The 20,299-nt window shown below is 37.5% G+C and overlaps 1 protein-coding gene across 2 annotated transcripts in view; it reads right to left on the reverse strand.

The window, feature by feature from the left end:
* Positions 1-1,647: 1,647 nt before the first annotated feature.
* nipbla (NIPBL cohesin loading factor a) overlaps positions 1,648-20,299 on the reverse strand; it is a 52,085-nt gene continuing 33,433 nt past the window's right edge. For both annotated transcript variants that reach the window (XM_081366968.1, XM_081366969.1), the window contains exons 25-45: positions 18,738-18,955; positions 18,524-18,626; positions 18,101-18,199; positions 17,852-17,998; positions 14,774-14,908; positions 14,567-14,665; positions 13,853-13,906; positions 13,661-13,769; positions 12,773-12,903; positions 12,449-12,589; positions 11,804-12,052; positions 11,435-11,525; positions 10,993-11,166; positions 10,286-10,476; positions 9,294-9,401; positions 8,846-9,046; positions 8,525-8,671; positions 6,787-7,187; positions 6,512-6,686; positions 5,654-5,833; positions 1,648-2,711 (exon numbers count right to left, since the gene is read on the reverse strand). In XM_081366968.1, the coding sequence (XP_081223094.1) occupies positions 2,343-2,711; positions 5,654-5,833; positions 6,512-6,686; positions 6,787-7,187; positions 8,525-8,671; positions 8,846-9,046; positions 9,294-9,401; positions 10,286-10,476; positions 10,993-11,166; positions 11,435-11,525; positions 11,804-12,052; positions 12,449-12,589; positions 12,773-12,903; positions 13,661-13,769; positions 13,853-13,906; positions 14,567-14,665; positions 14,774-14,908; positions 17,852-17,998; positions 18,101-18,199; positions 18,524-18,626; positions 18,738-18,955 (3,522 nt within the window). In that variant the 3' untranslated portion in view covers positions 1,648-2,342. The remainder of the gene's footprint in view (positions 2,712-5,653; positions 5,834-6,511; positions 6,687-6,786; positions 7,188-8,524; positions 8,672-8,845; positions 9,047-9,293; positions 9,402-10,285; positions 10,477-10,992; positions 11,167-11,434; positions 11,526-11,803; positions 12,053-12,448; positions 12,590-12,772; positions 12,904-13,660; positions 13,770-13,852; positions 13,907-14,566; positions 14,666-14,773; positions 14,909-17,851; positions 17,999-18,100; positions 18,200-18,523; positions 18,627-18,737; positions 18,956-20,299) is intronic.

Consider the following 20,299-nt stretch of genomic DNA (forward strand, 5'->3'; position numbering starts at 1 on the left):
AAACAAGGAAGATTCAGGGAATTCCTACACTTGACAAAAAATTGATGCACATCTTGATGGAAATAACATAACATTTATTTTCATCAAGAGGTGCTTCAATTTTTGGTCAAGGTCTTGTATTGTCGATGCAAGAGTCCAGCACTCTGTGAAGTCTCCTCCAGCACATCCCAAACAAAGACTTTTAATGAATTTAAGCTCTGGACTGTTGAATCTTGACATTGTGATCCTGGAATATGGCCATGATGTGTCTTCCTACATCACATGGCTGTTTAAGAAATGAAAAGCTACACACTCCATCACTTAGGGTTAGGAGAACTGTTGCCAAACATATAACATGCTAGAAACATCATTCACAGCAATAATGATCCAATCATAGACTCTTAACATTTGCATATTTAAATCCAAACAAAGATTTTTTTTTTGGCTGGGCAGTGTATAATGCAATGCAATACAATGGTTAAGATAAATGTTCCTTAAAAACCTGATGAATCATATTTGACTCACATTTTAATATCAAGCAATGTTAATGTTAATCAAGAAAACCTAAGTTGAAATATTACTTATAACCAAGTTATTCTTATATTGATTTTATAAAAATCAGTAAAGATTTCACAGTAAAAAGACATATGAACCATAACCTGAAAGGGGACATTTTTACAATTATACTAAAAGGCCTTTTACTTAAAGTATAAATCAATCAGAGACGCAAGGCATGTAGTACTTGGTGTTCAACAGGTTTGATCATGTTGATAATTTAGAGACCTTGGAAATGTGCAAATATGATGCAGTAGGCTTTAGTGTTAAAAACTGGATGATATTACACTTAGGGTTCATCAATGACACAGTTAAATAAAAAAATAAAGTAGGTAATTGGGTTTTCTATGCATAAAATTTGCATATAATTTGCAATTTGAATAACTACGCATCTCCTATCCTAAACAACCTACATTAGTCTCTCCGCTGACCCCACCAGCTCTGGGTCACTTAGTATATGAGACGATACCACAACTGAAGGATGGCATTGCCTGGAAAAAGTTAGTTTAAGGCAAGTTTCATTCAATAATTTATCATTATGAAATGTTTAGCAAAATGACTGAACAACCACATTAAGAGGAATAAAACATCTTGCAAGTGCACCGTTGTATACATATTAAAAGTACCATTCTTATGCGCAGATGTGGTTTGGTCCTGAACGTGCTCCAATATTCAATTAAATTGATAAATAAAAAAGGGTAACACTTCATTTTTGTGTGCCCTTGCTACATGTATTAACTATAGTAATATTATGCATAATTAGAAGCAACACTAAAACAGATTATTGGAGTGCTTTACAAGAAAATACTATTTGAATCTTTCTCCTCCATTGCTGTTGTCTCAGTGTAAACCTATAGTAATAACATCTAATATTACTCGTTATCCATACACAAACACATTAAAATAAAGTAAATAGAAAATGTAATTACTGTAATAGAAAACATTACTTAGGGCACCTTTACAAGAGCTGTGCACAAGTTGTCCAACACACTGGACGTGTCGTCCCCCCGCATAATGCTCTGTCCTCTTCACGATACCTGTCAATAAAAAAAGCAAGCATGGCAAAAAATGCAAAAATATTAAAAGATAAGTGATTCGCAAACGGACAGGATGAGTCTTGCAAGTAAGAGAAGTAGAAAATTTATTGCAGTATTTGTTCCATCAGAGGCATGTGAGTCCCTTTATGCTGAGCAGGGCGACCTGTTATCGCAAATCTCCTTCGACACAGCCCTCCTCACAGACACTGCATGCTATACACAATAAATTACAGCCACACGGTGCTATCGTACAAAATGGACAAACAGCTCAACAGAGAGAATTATCATCAGCCAGTAAAGGAGGAGCTAAGCTATAGAAAGCTGCTTAACGCTAAGAAATTCGAAAAGAAAATGAGAAAAAAAAGAAAGAATTAAAGTAAAAACATCAACAAACTAATTCTTTCAACATTCAGTATATATTTAAATTTCTTTTATAGATATAAACAATATTTTTATGTTAAACTATGATACACTGGGAGTAGAAATCAAACAACCAGAAATCTGCTGCACAACAGCGAAGGAGCACCCATACAATGTTTCTCCAAACATTTTATTCCTGCGATACGACGATGCACCCTGGCGCAGAGGGCAAAATGTCACCACCAGACCCAGAGTGCATCAGAGAGAGAGAAAGAGTCTGTAGTGTAGAATAGCCGCTCGTGTTTTGTGTGTTCATGTTTGGCTGACCCGGGAGATGTGTTTGGCTGTTGCATTAGGCTGAGAGAATCTGAGATGGGAGGTATGTGAGTGCGTGTGCATGTTTACGTATTATTAGCTGGAGTTCCTGTCCTTGGCAGCGTAGAGTGAACGTAGAGTCTGCGCCACTTTGTGGTTGAGCTTGTTGCCACTGGTGAGTGTAATTTTTTTATAGATGATGTCGGTCTCTCTGATGGTGTCGACCCAAGGCACCAGCTTGCGTCCGTCGCGGCGCTTGGCTTCAGCCCAAGAGCTGGAGTAAGAGCCTGCCATCCAGTGGATGTTGTAACCGTCGCTGTTCCTCTGGATCACGCGTGCGATCTGCGGCCGGTCTCGGTATTTGGGGCAGTGGATGGCGATGATATCGAGCGCGCTGACGGACTCGTTCATGTTCGCCAACAGCAGGTCCGCAGAGTCTCCCGTGCGCCTCCCGCGTCGAGACGCCTGTGAAGAGGGGTTTAAAGACTCTTAAGGCCCGTTCACACCAAGGACGATAACTATAAAGATAACGATAAAGATATAATTCTAAAAATCGTTCTCCATATTAAAGAATAACCGAGTTCACACCACAACTATAACTATAAAGATATGAGGAACGATATCGTTGGGATCACTTTCAGAACGATTTTTTTTCCAGCTGTCGAACGATAAAACACTGACAGCCAATCAGAATCCATTCTAATTTAAAGGTCTCGCGCATTTAAAATGGATCTGGATCATCCAGGCGCGCGTGCTTAGAATAAAAAGACCGTTCTCGCTGGTGTGGACACATATATAGTTATCTTTATCGTTATCTTTATAGTTATCATACTTGGTGTGAACGGGCCTTTAGGCTGAATCCGAAATCGTCCCCTATACCCTCGAATAGGGCATTATTTTAGGGGACAGTCATTTGTAGTGGTGTCTAAAACCATAGTGGACACTATTGAGTGCACTCATTTGATCCCACATAGGGCTGGTCCGAATACCATTTTTTTGAGCTTCGAAGCTTCGATAGTAATGAACATCGAATATTCGAAGCTTCGGAGAGAGGGGGCTGAACATATTCTTCTCTCTAATAAAGGCAGGAATCTCTATGTGTCTATGTCCGTTTGCATTTTGATTATTTCGACAACCGTTCATCCAATCGACTTCACAAGGGAGTGCAGTGTTGCATTTGGTGCAATATAGATGGACACGCGAGATGGAACACATTCAGATTTAATAAACTTTTAGTAAACTACAGAACAGTGCGAGCGGGAAGCAGCGCACCTCACGCGGGCAGGGCTTATATGCTCTGAGAATGGAAACTGCACTTATGATATAAAACGCACACACACAGGTCTGTTAACTTAAGCAATACTTTTAAGGTAGTCTAAAATTTTCTGACTAACAAATTACTGACACAGTAAAGGGTAGATTTAAATAAAGAAAAACGAAATTTAAATAAAGAAAAACGAAATTTAAATAAAGAAAAAACGAAATTTAAATAAAGAAAAAACAAAATTTAAATAAAGAAAAATGACATTTAAATAAAGAAAAAACTAAATTTAAATAAAGAAAAAACGAAATTTAGATAAAGAAAACGAAATTGAAATAAAGAAAAAACGAAATTTAGATAAAGAAAAAAATAAATTTAAATAAAGAAAAAACGAAATTGAAATAAAGAAAAACGAAATTTAAATAAATAAAAACTAAATTAAGTTAAATTAAAAACGAGATTAATTTAGATTGATAATAACAGGTAAAAAGGCTAATACATTTTGTTTCTACTATTATTCTATTTTCCACAATGTCAAAGCAACGCAGCTTAACCCAAAACACAAGCTCAGGCATGCACTTCGGTCCATACAAAATCCGCTGTTCTGCGCTCTAGCCAGAGAACACTCCCGTTGCAGGAACACTTTAGGCGTCGGTTCTATTTCTAGCATGCACGCGTTTTCTGTGGCTCGAGCCGCGCCTGAGACGCGTGTCTCACGCAGGCAGTATGCAAACTCCAACCTGTTAACATGGGAGCCGAAATTAAAACAAGACACGCCACGCAGCCAGTGTGTCGCCAGCCTTATTCAAGCGAATTAGAACTGTTTTGCGGGGATCCCAGGTGTGCACAAAAAAAAACAAAAAAAAAACAACAACAACGAATATTCGAATGTCAAATTTTTAAATCGAATACCAACCCACCGAACGAATATTCGGGTCCAGCCCTAATCCCACATCGCACCACAATAATGAGTGTACAGCCGATGTACGCTCAACGGCTGTCCGAATTCGCTCACTTTTTCTCATTTAGTCCTTCAAGTGAACTGTATTAGTAGACTAACCTAGGAAACAGTGATTTCGTATATATAATATTCAAATCGTTGAATATTATCCTTTGCATATCGTTCCGAATCGTTCCTTTGCAAGAAGGGCGTTTTTGCTGTTTTGCCGACCGGATACGGCAAGAGTCTGATCAACCAGTTAGCTCTGCTGGTAGCTAAGCGTATGGGGCTTGTTGTGATTGGTCTTAGTGTTATCCAATTGCGTGCAGTGAGATTTTCAAATGCATGCTTGGTGCCGCCCCTCGAGTTGGGCGATTTTCATTAGTCGATGCCAGACCATTAATCTTTCAGATTTGGGTCTGGATTTCCAGGCTACTGCCGATTCAAATTAGTTCAAATTTAATTCAAATCACAATTGATGAATGTTGCGCTATTATTGAACTGAATTGAATCAACAGCGAACTGAAGTGAGCTGAATAATGACACTATTGTCTTCTGTACAACTGCTTTAAAGCTGAACTGAATTCATTTGATAATTGATGAACTCTGCAACATCAACACTGTTATTGAACAATTAAAATCAACACTGAACTGACGAGCTAAATAACACTGTTGCCTTCTCTAGAGATATTTATAGCTGAATTCAGCTTGTTCATAATTGACAAACTCTGCACCATTACTGAACTGAATCATGTGACTTTAGAAAATAATAGTGTCATTATTCAGCTTAAGAACTGCTTTATAGTTATATACATTATTCCTGTATTTGTTTCATAACTGATGAACTTTGCTATTGAACTAAATCAGTGGACTCAACATTGAACCAAACTGAGTTGAATAATTACACTACTGTCTTTTTAGAGCTACTTTACCACTGAAATTGTATTTTCATAACTGAAGAACTTGGCAACATTAACACTGTTATGTTCTTGTTAATCACTGTGAAGCTGCTTTGAAACAATCTGTATGACACAAAGTGCTATATAAATAAAGGTGACGAAAGACACAAAACCAAAACATGAGCAATGATCTTGTTTCAGTCAGACAGTTTCTTCCCGTCTAAGTATGTGGTACTTGGCCAGAATAAGCTGCCAAGAGAATCAGACTAGTGTGACAGTCAAAAAGACTGTTTTTGAGTTCTCTTACCCCTGGTGGCCTCTCCTCTCCGTCACTCTCCTCATCCTCGGAGTCGAGTGTGTGGTGGTTTCGGGGGCTTGTGGCTGCTCCCCCCAGTAGTGAGGTGATGGCTTTATTCCTCACGTTTGCACTGTTCTCTCCCTCCTCGTCCTCTTCATCAGGGTCCAGGTGCTCCATTAGCAACTTAAACTGAGAATCAAGCAGAACATGCAATATAAATCAGCAATTCTAAACATCGACTTGAAGGTCCCCATTCTACAACACTATATATATATATATATATATATATATATATATATATATATATATTCTCTAACATTTCTGGTGACTAAAGCTGCATGTTTTTAAATATTTTATTATATATATTAAATTAACCATTATTCATTTTGTGATTGCAAAAGTTTAAGTTTTAAGTAATCCAGCAGCCTCTTTGACAGTTTGCAAATAATTATAATTATTAATAAAAAAACATATAAGACAATTATATTACTATCAATATACATATTATATATATAACATAACTAGATTTTTTTTTAGTGATACCAGACATTTTTTTAACAATTTAGGAGAAAACAAGGGGTGAAAAACTCAATTTCAACTCAAGTGTTTTTTAGCATTTCAATTAAGTTTGATTATTTTAATATTGTAATAATAATAATAATAATAATAATATATTATAATACCTATTATTATTATAATTATAATAATATATTTTTTAAGTCATCCCATAGCCTCCTTGAAATGTTACTATTACTGGTAAATATTATAATTTATTAAAAACAAATAATGTTAAATAATATAAATAGCGATATAAATAGAATATATAAACATATTTTTTTTTCCCTGAAAGAAAATAAGTATGCTCACATCGAGGTACTGTTTGACGATCTTCCTCTTCAGCTCGTAGGTCAGCTCGTCATGAACCTCATCGCGGTGGAGGAAATCAATGGTCTGCCGTGGGCTGAAGATGACCGACGTCTTCCTGTTGACGGCTTTATCGTACACCTTGGCCGACTCTGAGGGAGAGTACTTCTGAATTTTGCTGCATTGGAAGAGAGCAGAATAAATATAGTATATATATAAAACACATAGCAATCATTATTTTTGGGAGTTGTTGAGGTGCATGATGGGTGTTTTGCTACCTGTCCGAGAAGCCGTAGAGGTTCTTAAGGTGTTGTTTGAGCACTAGCAGTAGCAGTATGCCCTGTGAAGCCCTGGCGAAGTCCAGGAGAGGAGATGCATCATCAGGAAGACGCTCCATGACAGCATCAGCATCCTCGAGGTCAGACTCAGAATCTGACTCTGACTGCTTGGTAACCTCCATGGGCTTAGGCTTCCTAACTCGCTGCCCCTCCTCATCCTCCTCATAATCATCACCGTCAAAATCTTCATCTCCACTGTTCCTTTCTCTCTCCTCGTTCTGCTCTCCCCTTTCCTCCTCCGCACCGTTCTGCTGCTGCTGTGGCTGTGGCTGTGGCTGCTGATGTCGTCGCCGTCGTCGTCTCCTTTTCCTGCTCTTCCTGCCTGGGACCTTAATGAGAGACTGGTACAAAAACAGCCCGTTTAGAAATCACGGTGGAATTTCTCTCACAACCATCCATGATTCAAATATGTGAAAGTGTGTCATAACCAATGTGTTAAAGCTAGTAATAACAGTAACAACCTCTTTTTTTTTTTTGTAAGACAGAAAGTGAAAAATTATCATGTAAAACTAAATTGTTTTTGGAGCAAAAAACATTGACGGACATTATACAAGAATGTTATGAGCTATGGTTTTTTTCCATTCAATATGATAACTTTTTCATAAAACTAAAAAAACTAAAATAATAATAGTAATAGTAAATAGTAAACTATCATTGCAATAATACTAATGTACTGTAAAAATAACAATAATTTTAACAGTAAAACTAATAGTCTTGATTTCTTTGCTTTCAAACACTGCATTTTAAAATGCACATTATAAGTGATCCAGACTCAGAGCAAATGCAGAGATGAGCTTGTGTGAAGCAGACTTTCAGCTTTAAATCTTTGTCGCTGCATGTTGCCACTGGCTGACGATGAGGTCGCTAGTGGGCGTTCCCACTACTGGTTGTTCATGAATGGCCACGAATAGCCACGAATATGCCATGTTGTAAACAACTAATTGTTTTTGTGTTGTTTTTTTTGACAAAAAACTAAATAAAACAAAAAGCTTAATATTAACGATGAACGAGAAACAGCGAGTGCTCTTTGCCATCACAGCTATTTAACTGCATTGAAAGCGCAAGCAGTGCTGGTCTATCTGGGTTTACGAAACCATTCAGGCTTGGAGTCAGCATGACGTGTATGTACCGTATGAGACATCATAAATTATAGGGAACTTGACTAAAATTAACTTCTCTATATTGCCACTGACACTCCACTACAGGATGTAGTGATGGATCACGTGCACTTTACTCCTATTACTGCTTGCGTGTAAATGAACAGTGTTGTGCTTCAGTCTGAAATCATACTTTATGTTGGAAAGTACAGACATCCATATAAATATGAAAGAAAATAAAATCACTGATTATAAGGGGACTTAAAGGAAGCATATTGTACAGCTTATTTGCTTGTTTATATAAACTTTTTTACACAATCATAATTACATTTTTCAGGACTATTTTCCACTTTCTGACCTTTAAAATTAAATGGGCCATTTTTTGATGCTGTGCCTATAAGACTTCTACGTAAATGTCTTCTATGCAACAGCGTTTTGCTACGTTCACACCGAGGCTGTGAGTTTGCACTGCAACAACCTTCAAATACAGCTTCTTCATAGAGCTGGATTACACACTGACACAGGCTCACAAAACAATCAGTGCTGCACAAACTGTTAGACAAGCACTTGAGCACGTTTACCTCCTTAAATGTCTGCAGCAGGTTGCTGCCTGATACAGACAGGGTGATGTCTATATGATGCATGATGAACAGCGGCTCCTCCTGACTCTGATAGGGGAAGTAGGCCAGATTATCAGCGACGAACAACAGCATGCTCACTTCCATCTTCTGCTCGGACACAGAGAGAGAGAGAGAGAGAGAGAGAGAGAGAGAGAGAGAGAGAGAGAGAGAGAGAGAGAGAGAGAGAGAGAGAGAGAGAGAGAGACAGATGGAAAAGGTCAGTCTCAACATCACAACAAAGAGCCAACGACAGGGAGAGACAGACACACAAAGACTGCTAACCGAGCTGTCGTCGAAGAGATTGAGCAGAGCGATGAGGAACGCTCGCCGGTGTTGTCTGTTTGCACGGACCATGCTGTAGAGGTGGGAGCACTGAGCAGAATTGGACTCGTCCTGACGGAAACCACGGATCACAGATCCTGATGAAGCCCAGATGGCCTGCTGCACTTGGTACGACATCTTCATCCCTGCTACAGCTTTCATCTGTAGATAAAATAAATAAATAAACCAGCTATACATTAATCTAATTCTATCACATATATATAATTTAATTATACTACTATACAAGATACAATAAAACCATTACAGGTAGGTTTAACCTAGATGCTTCACAGTATATTGTGGTATCCCATGGTACATTCATCCGATGTATTTGATTAATTGGTGAATAGTGAACTGGAATCCAGTTTATGAATATGACACGTGTCAAGGTGTGCAGATTGATGCTCACATGGATAAATCCAGTGTACTTCTTATCAATCTCCACCAGCTGCTGGTCCGCTTTGTTCCTCATGGTGGGCTCTGGGTCCGTCCCCATGGCGATCAGATATGGCACACACTGTGATTGGAAGGAGGAAGGAAAAGTGACATGTCCATGTTAGTTGCACGTTCCACAGCCAAGGTTGTGACAGTGATGAGTAGGCCCACACCCAACCTACACCTTTTTTCTTTTTCTTTTTTTACATTTCCTGTATGGATTGTGGTAAAACAAATCTGTGGAATGGATTTTTAATCCATTAAAATGTGTTAAATAGAACATTGCACTCTTAATCGTCGCTGAAAGAATGACCAAATCAATCAAACGGATTTATGGAAGAACATTTACATACAGTAAGATCCTTTTTTTTTTGTGAAAGAAATTCAAACTCTTACATAGCAATCTTAAATATCAAATTGCATGAAATTGCAAATAACACAATTGCAAATGGCAAGATTAAAAAGAAGTTCTTTTGAACTTTGTTTATTAAAGAATCCTGAAAAAAAAAAAAAGCATCAGGGTTTCCACAAAAATATTAAGCGGCACAGCTGTTTTCAACATTGATGATAACATGAAATGTCTGAGCAGCAAATCAGCATACTAGAATGATTTCTGAAGGATCATGTGACACTGAAGACTGGAGTAATGATGCTGAAAATTCAGCTTTGATCACAAGAATAAATTACATTTTAAAATATATTCGAATAGAAAACTTGTTTTAAATTGAAATATTTCACTATATTACTATTTTTAAATGAGCCTTGGTGAGCATTAAAAAAAATCCGATTGGTAGTGTATTTCATAGACCTACTGCACATTTAACCAATGCATCTTATTAATATGTATAAAGTTAAAACAACATGCAAAAGGCTGGGATGCATAGAAGTTAAAATTCTTTGCAGGACAAGTAATGACATTAATGCTGGGTTTATACTGTCTGTATTGCTGTATGAGGGCGTGTGTACCTGTACGGGGTGTATGAGACCCTGGCTGAGGGTCAGAGCAATGACATTGAGGGCGAAGTGTCGTACGCTGGACTGCGTGTGGAAGAAAGACTCCAGCACCTGCTTCAAATAAAGCTGCATGATGGAACTGCTCATACCAGAGGAGATGTCCCCCATCTCTTTCAGATCTTCCTGTTTTGACATTTTCTGCCCTGAAAAAAAATAAAAACACAAGCTTTCTTTAAGGGTGGAGTTTTATAGAGCAATTTGAAGTTTATCAATTCGAGTTCCTAGTTTGGTCCAAGTTTGTATAGACCCTTTTTTGCGGAGTACAGTCGACGGAGTACCAATTTGAAAATTTATCGCATAATGTTTTCTAATCTATTGAGATTATTTGTGAATCATCTGTGATTGTATATACATTGTTGTGATTGATTGTGACTAGACTTTTTGAAGAACCTGGTAAGAAAGAAAAAAAAAATAACTGGAATTTTTATTTCTTGAAAATATTTACATCTTTAAAATTGCACTGTAATGTCATTCTTTACATTTTCGTCTTCTGGCCTTGGAGCTGGCTAGGCAGAACTTCAGATCGTACCACACAAGTCTTGTACGTGACCATTCAACAAATAGTTATAGGCATCTAAAGATTTATACGCCCTCAGTTTCTCTATCAGGTAGGTGTCAAATGTTGAGCCACAGCACTGCCCTATGAATGGGTCACTTACACTCTCTGTCTGCCTCTTGCATCCGAGAGTCCTCCTCTTGGAGATACATCTGGAGGTTCTTCAACACCTGGATCTTGAGTGTGATGGAGCACCGCTTATCAGACAGGAGCCCGTTGTACAGAGACTTCACCTCTGGAACGAACATCTGACTCGGGTGCATGATGAAAAGAAAACCTGCAGAATGCAAGAGAGAGAGAGAGAGAGAGAGAGAGAGAAAGAGAGAGAGAGAGAAAGGTTAAAAGGTTTATGTATCATTCAGTAATTAAAACACTCTTGTTATTAGCAACACTAGTGGCCGTTAAGTGAACTGCAGCCAGCAAGTTATTACATTAATAAAATGTCAAAAACATGCAACAGAATTACTTAAATTAAAATGACAACTGAAATAAATTCAAAATAATTACTAAAATGACAAACAGAAACACTGAATGAGTCATCTTACCCAACCCAATGATGGCTTTGCATCTGACTTCCTCATCCTCATGATTAGTGAAGTACAGTAACAATTCCAAAACCTTCTCCTTTATCACAACCTGTCAATAATAGTGCAAGATTCCAGGATTAATAACAGAAGTAATTGACTGTTCGAAACAAGAAATCTTGGGTTTAAAAAAGCTAAATACAATAATGCAAATATTATTAATGTTTTTATTTTTATCTTAGAATGCACGTTTTATCTTTAGAGTGCAGTTTAAAGTGAAAATTGTTCAAGTTAAAGTTAAAGAGCAAACAACTACATGGCTACAGCTGCATGTAAACTACAACACGTGTATAATCATGTATAGTTACGTCTGGTGAAAGGTTGCGATACCTTAGTGGTGCCCTTGAACTGCTCGTAGTCGAAGTCAAAGTGTCTGCAGAGAGCTCCCACAGTGAAGAGAGATCTGAGCAGGGCTGCTTTGGTGGCAGCCAGTGCCATGTTGTTCGTACCCTCCTGATGCTGTAACTTTAGCTTAGTCAGAGCCCCATAATAGCGGTTAAAACAGGCCCATACAAATTTATAATTATGAGTCACTTTATTCACTATTGCACCCAAACAGCTCACACAGTACTGGACAACCTGTGCAAAACAGAAAAAAGAAAGAGAGATAGAACTTAGTGGTATGTGTAGAAATATGATGCAAGAGAATATTTGCAACTATATGTCATCAAATGAACAGAGAGCTATAGTCATGCCACTAGCACTCCCATTCAAAAGGCAATTTGACCAAAAACGAAAATACGGTCAAACTTAAAAGTGGCGTTTCCATTCTAATTATGCTTTTAAATGAAAGTTTGCCTCGGGTAGATTAACAAAAAGCCCCTCGGTTGCATTTTGGCGAGAGTTAGACTTTAAAAAGGTACACATGACTGTAACAAATCTTTTTTTTTTTTTTTTTTTTTTTTTTTAAGTACCTCAAATGTTAATTCAGTTATGTGATTTACATTTACAAGTTGGTGAGTGTACATCACTTACGGTCATGCCATATTTTAAGATGAGCTTCATCAGGTCTTCTTCAATGGTGGTCAGGAAGTTCTCACTGGGGTGATCCATCAAAGGAATTACCAGCTCCAGGATCTTCGCAACATTACAAATCACCATGAAGTCACTCTGAGACTGAAAATGACAAGAACAAATGCATTATGCATAAACACATACATGAAAACCTTCTGACACGTGTACCTTGGCACAATATCACTAGGAATATACGGCCACTAGATGGCAGAACGACCTTAAATATTGAACTGTAGAAAGTGGTGCTTAGCAGTTGCCGCTTGCAGAGAGGAAGTGAGCACTTACACTGCACTTGGTGGTGAGGTAGGGCTGCATAGTCATGGCGTGCTTGACCATCAACTGCGCTCTGATCTTACTGAACAGATACAGCGTGGTGATGCATGCGACCAACCTCATCGAGTTCAAACTCTTATGCTCTGCACACAGACAACATCACAAGAGCAAAATAATTACACTCATTAAACTAGCAAGAACAAATTCAAGATCACAAACTGTTGGGCAAGTTCTTTCTATTAACTTGACAGATCATGACTGATCAAGTGATTGTGAATTCAGGTGCATTGCATTACATTAGTGTATTAACTATTTATTCAATAATGTATTATTTAAACAAAAATTACATTAAATGCAACAACAAACACCCTATTGAAAATATCAAATGAAAACTACAAAAAAGCAACACGTAAAGATTTCTAGAAACACTTGCAAGTGGTTTAAAATCTAAATTTACATTGCTTTTGAATGAACTATGAAGCCTCCTGTATTACTTGATTTACACAAATTTAAGGCTTTTAAATTATCAACATGAAAACTTTACTGAAAAATCTGTTGCACACAATCTACTATGCCTTCTGTCATTTGATTGATTATACTTTTTTAGCAAGTAAAACGCCTTTTAGTAGTAAAACTACAGAGCTTAGAGGAGAAAAAAATTTCAACGTACTTTTTGGCCATATAAATATCAGCAACAGCATTAAATTACATATTTTTGCTTAGACTAGGGACTCTAAATAAAGCTGATGTTTTTTTGTCCTTGAGTATAAGCTTCATATTCCCATTATAACATACTATATGAGGGATAAAAATATATTTTCATGACTATTATTTAATACATCAGGCTTTACAGGTTAATGAACTGAATCAGATTTCCCAAGTACAGTAGTATGTGCGTACCTGCAAGTGCCTCTTCATGTTTGAGGATGTGCTCCACAAGATTGTCCACTAACTGCACACAGGCCTTCCTGGCTGGTTTATAGGAAGAATCCTCCTCTGACTTTAAAAGCTAGAGAAAACAAAACACAGAAAATTGAAGCGCTACAGGCCTCCAAACTAGAGGCGGGCAGATGGAAAAACAAAAACACTTACGTTCTGCAGGAGCTGCTCAAACCAGTCATAGCCAGTGTCCTTACAGGCAGCGACCTGAGGCAAAGAAAAGAATAAGATCAGTTTCAGGATAAAGCACTATTTCAATGGAAAGCCATTTTCACACTAGAGCTTTTGGTTCAGACACAAGTCCGTTTGACATTGATCTGATCGATTTGAGTGAAAGCTGCTTTATTAATTTCAGTGTGCACCAAACTCGAGTCCACTTGAAAACAAGGGTTAGGGTACAAATCCTATGACCGAATCAGTAAAGCGAGACTGTTGCCCTGCAAAAAGAGCAGCAATTGCATTTCCTTGTTGCTGATGTCTCTGGAGAAATTGCCTTCAGAGAGCAGCTCATATTTTCTGCATATCTAGCAAAGCATCTGTTCCAGACAGATTGAAGCACCACTAGAACGTCTTATGTTTTGGTAATTGGTAGTAAAGCCAAAGAGATAAAAACATGCCTTCTCCAGTGTTACTAAGCTACAAGGACAAACAGCTGCCGGGGGTTCTCACACATTTTTTGATGATGCAAACATACTGTGATTTAGACCCAAATTATACGTGTAAGTGTAAAAAAAAAAGACACCTGCAGGGGCAGAGATGGAATCGAACTTGTGGTCAGACAAAACAAATATATAAATATACAAATAAACAAACACATATACATATTTTATATAAAGTGTGAAAAAAGCCTAAGAGTGATATACTGACCACATCAGTGATGTTGAGAATCTTCCTATTCATTGTCTCTTTGTCATGGCTGGCTGTGGGTGTAAACCACAGCTTCTGGAATGTCTCATTCACTAGTTTCTGCAGGGAGGAAAAGATAGTTCAGCTCAAACTAACAGGACAAACCTATCACAACAAAGTTCAGCACAGTGATTTTCATGCAAAACAAAGCAGAGAACATGACTGCACCTTGATGCCCTCCTCGTCATTGACCCTGCGGATCATCTTCACGCACATCTCGGTGATCTTATTGAAGCTGGGCTGCTCTAAACAAATGTCTCTCAGAATCTTGATCACCCTTTTCCTCACGCTGATTCCAGTGTCCTGAAGAGACCGCAGACAAACACTTTAAATATCTCACAGATTACATGTACAATGACCAAAATAGCAGAACACCAGAATGTCCCCGACACAACAGTACATATTTTTTACTTCAAGCGGATAGGCTAAAATGCACATGAATGTATAAAGGGAAAGTGCATATCTTAGACCCTTCAATGGGTCACCATTAATTCGAACCAATTTTATTTACATTTTTGTCCTCACTAGTTTATTTGAAATGGTTCTGCAGTGTGCCAAAAATTTAAAATTACAAATATTGGCTATATTAATAAAGTAATATGAGGTAATAAAAGCTGCATGCACAATAACAAAAATAAACAGTAAAAGAATTAGAAACTATTTATACACATACATACAGTTTTAGGGTCAGTACTTTTTTTTAATGATTTTAATTACATTACTCCAATCACACGATCCTTAAAGGGGTGGTATAATGCCCTTCTCATAAGATGTAAAATAAGTTTTTTGATGTCCCCAGAGTGTGTATGTGAAGTTTTAGCTCAAAATACCCCACAGATATTTTTATATAGCATGTTAAAGTTGTCACTTTTTGAGGGTGAGCAAAAACGCACCGTTTTGTGTCTGTTCCTTTAAATGCAAATGAGCTGCTGCTCCCGGCACAGGGGGCGGAGCTTCAACAGCTTGTGTCATTTTACCTCAAACAAACATGCACTGAAAATTTCAAAAACTTTTAGCCTTTTATGTTCAAACCGGATTCAGACAATGATGGAGAGATTCAAGAAATGACAACATGTAGAAGCAAAAGGACATTTCTGAATGGTTCGGTGATAAATTTATGCATCTTATGTGTCCTCATCTTCTAGTCATTGATTAGCATATTCTGTCTTGATAATCTATAAATTACGTTCCTGGGGGCGAGGTTTATGTAAATTTTAGGGTTAGTGATATCATTAACCCGGGAGGAATGTCGTGTAGTCTCTACCAGCCATTTGTTGTAGTCCTTAAAAAGCAGTTTCTTTAAAAGCAAATATCTCCCTTTGCTTTGAACTTTGAGCATTGTAACTTTGCAGATGTTGTTTATGCTCAAACAGCAACATTACACACTAACTAAAGTTAGAAAAGTGAAATCATAATCAACCACCCCTTTAAGATATCATTACATATGCTGATCTGCTGCTCATGAAACATCTGTGCTGTTTAAATCCTTATGTATCCTTGCTAGAGGTCTGCACGGGCTTTAAACTGAAGCCCGAACCCGGCCCGTACCCGCGATCATTTAACCCGACCCGACCCGACCCGACAATTACATTTACATGTTAAGCCCGAACCCGACCCGAACCCGAGGTCCACTCTGTTTCTAACACCAGCCTACCAAGACTACCATTTTTGCAATAGTGTAATGATTGCTTGAAACGGTAAGGCCATCCTTAAAAATATTTTGGTTTGCCGTAACAGCCAAAAAAAGCTCGGTAGGTCGGTCTGTATTTTTTTTTTTACTGAACACCGAAGAATAATATTATAGCGGTGGTAACGTGTTCATGTAACATAGGGTGCGCTGCCAATAACGCGCCTAAAAGCTGTCAGGGAAAAGTAGCCTAATGATTAGTATGTCAAATATATCAAGGACATTTCAATCGTTTATTAATAAACAAGTGTTTTCTGTGTCAAAGATAGCCTACATTTGACGATGCTGATTCGCGATCTTCGCAGTAAACGCGCCAGAGAGAAATTCACATTTCATTAAGCAGAGCACAGTCTGTTTTCTTTCGTTTTGAATTGTTTTGTTTAAAAGTACACATTTCATGCTTTCTATATATAATATATGTCTCAAGTCTGAGAGGCAAGTAGCTTATAGCCTATACGCTGTGTTTCGGACCAGCTCCAGTTCACGCGCCGGCGACACCGTGTCCTGATTATATTGCCTGCTATAGCCTATTTAGCCTCTTATTTATTAAATTCAAGAAATTGATTAATGAAAAATTTATTAAAATTAAGATACAATTAATACAAAACGAAATTCACTTTAAAGACAGGCTTTCTAAAAAACAAACTTAATGAAGTGGTCAAAATCATGTCTGCCCACTCCATTTGTCTCCCGATATTTTCGGGATCATCTTATCTTATTCATGCTTTTCACTTTTCATATAATCTCAACATGAAATTTAAAATATATATATATTATTTTTATTTAAACATGAATATAAAACTAAATCGTTTTTTAATGACTGGGTTACAACACATAGGCCTATTAGCCTACAAAGAAATTTAATGTCGGTGCGTCTGCCGGTGAGCATGAGGAGGGAGAGATAGCCTACAATTTTAGATCACTCATATTATTTTGCTCGATATGCCAATTCTTAATATTTGATGTTTTAATGCCTGTTTGAGATCTCTGTGAAAGTTTTAATTGTAGTGCCGCTTTCACAGCTATTTACACAAATATATCCTTCTCAGTATGAGTTATGAAGGAAGAGAACGGCATCGACAGTCTGTGTAGCCTATGCACATTGCACATCTGCGCACGCATGTAGGCTACTTTCTCTCTCGCGCGTGCCGGTCACCACAACACAGAAAGCAGGCAAAGCACACGGCACGCAAACTATATATAGCCTATTTATTTTATCTTACAAACCCGAACCCGACCCGAACCCGAGGCTGTTCATTAAACATTAACCCGAACCCGACCCGAAACCCGCACATTTTTCGGGACCCGTCGGGCTCGGGTCGGGTAGCAGACCTCTAATCCTTGCTAAAGTATTAACAGATTACCATTCAAAATGCCATTACCATTCTATCTATCTATCTATCTATCTATCTATCTATCTATCTATCTATCTATCTATCTATCTTTTTTTTTTTGTGTATACACAAACATTTACATATATTGTTTCATATGAAAAGTGGTCCAAACCTTTACACTGTGCTTGCTTTAACTATCAGACAGGTAGGGTCTTAAAATCATACCAATATCCTCTCGATGAGCATGTCGTAGTACTGTTCTGTCAGCTGAGGTCGACTCAACACAAACCGTCCCAGCAGCTCAACCGCTGCTTCCCTCACACTGGTGGAGTTATCCATCAACCGCCCATGAACACCGCGCTGCATATCAGACTACACAAGACAAACATACCAATTAAAAGATATGAACAGTCAACTCTGACAGAATTACCTATAGTTTTGTGTTGCCAGTTTTAATTGAGTTGCATTCCTTACCCTGGCCAGTATACTGGGGTCAACTGCCACAACCTCAGAGAGACACTTCATGGCTTTGGTCCTGACAGCTATGGCACTCTCCCCTAAAACTCTCAGAATCTATAAATAAAGACAATACAAAAATGAAAATTCACTCTATGCATAACCATTTGCATGCATTTAAACCGCTCCAAACACACACACACAGTAGTGGTGGGAAGTAAGAATCGTTTTAGCAAATAGGCAAAGTCACCACTCAAAGATGTTTATCCCTCTTTCAAAGAGATTAAAGAGATTGGGTTGAAAGTTGTTTCCAACACAGACAAATTAACTTAAAAATACTTTACAAAAAAGTTATTTTGAACCTTTTGCTCTTTATCACAAGAGGCACATTAACGCCAGGTGGAAACTGATTACGTCTACATTTTAGACCCATCTTCTCACCTGTGTCAGGTAGATGTCAAAGCTCTGAGAGAAGGGTCTGGTGGAGGCCAGATAGCGTACGATAAGGCAGGCGTCCTCATAGTCCACATTGTCTGAATTCATCCTGTCAAAAGTTTCTTTTTCATTAATACCACAATCCAATCATTATGTTACAGTCTTGATCAACACAGGATGGGCAACATAACTGAAGCACAAATTCATGTATGGTAAATACCTGAGAGTAGTAAATTGATTGGGAGTTGATTTAATGACAGAGTGAAGGAATTTCTTGCGGGTTTCGGCACGCTGCATGATGTCTCCGGTAGCCTGGAGCTCTTTGGCGTGATGCGTCCCCTCCGAGTCGTCCTCCTTTTGATTCTGACTCCTCATGGCCTTCTCAGCCTCTGTAGTGCAGTCTCTGAACCACTGAGCGATGTAAAATTTGCGTGCAAACTGCAATACAAAATCAGATTAAGGAATGCTGACATGGAGGATTATGGGTAGAGAAAAAGGCATAGAAAATGCATGTACCAAACAGTAGATAATTTACTATATAAACTAGATACAAACTATTCACTAGTAAAATGCTAATTTTGTGCATGTCTCTTATTACAACTATTAATAATAATTCACAATTAAATATATATAATACAATTAAAATATTATTATTATATATGAAACCAAACAAATGAATTCTCTTACACTTAGCAAAAATTATTATACATCTACCAAATTTTACTTATAAACATTTAAGCAGAAGCTACACTAGGAAAAATCACTATGAAAAAAAAGAAAAAAAAAGTCATGCATTATACAGGGTTCTTGCAGGTTTCAGCAAGTCAAATTTAAGGCCTTTTTAAGACATTTTAAGACCTACACGACGCATTACCAAATAAATATTCAAATCAAAGAATTCATTTTATTTCAATGAATTCAGTAATTGAAAAAGCATTGATTTAATTTACAGATAAATCACATTAGTAACCTTCCACACCCAACAACGCGTGTCAGAGAAAAGAACAGAATCAGATATACATTTTTTATAGAAAATTGCATATTATACTGTAAAAAACACATAATTAGTTGATTTTAGTTGATCATAACTAGAGATGAAATGGCATGAACATTTAATTTCATTATTATAGTGACAAAAATTATCACGGTTATCACAGAATCATGTTCAAAAAGTATTAATACTATACAATGAAATCAATTCACCAAGTTTTATGTCGAAAACCAGCAAATAACAAATACATTTAGGAGTAATATGCACTTTTTGTTTACATAAACATTAAAATAATACCATTAAAAATTAACATTTTTAAAGTGTCTTGCATGTTATATACTAACATGTACAAGTTAAAATAAAGGTTTGACAAAAAAGGTTTTAGAAAAAGATAAACCTCACATATTTCAGACTTTAAATAATTTTTTATAAAAAGAATGAGTCAAAAAATATAATTTACTGACATTAACAATGCACTTTAGCTTATCTTTTATTATTAATAGTAAAATTCGGTCCTATTTTCCCGTCTGGTGTCTGTCGTTGCTATGCAACCATGCCCTGCGTCTCCACAATGACAAATAAGTTGTAGTAGCTAATGGATTTTCCACCACCGAAAAACGCTTACTGTAGCTCTGCCACAAGATTTATTTAAGGAGAAGAGAAAAACACCCGTAGTGTTTGGGTGCACCCCCATCCTTCCTGTTGACTGAGCTTTCAGACAGCGCCTGGAAAAAACGAGCGCGTCGCTTCAATTATGAGCACGCTTACCGCGCGCCTACATTTGAACGAAC

The sequence above is a fragment of the Scardinius erythrophthalmus genome, assembly GCF_964197995.2.
Source record: "Scardinius erythrophthalmus genome assembly, chromosome: 5".
Classification (NCBI taxonomy): Eukaryota; Metazoa; Chordata; class Actinopteri; order Cypriniformes; family Leuciscidae; genus Scardinius; species Scardinius erythrophthalmus.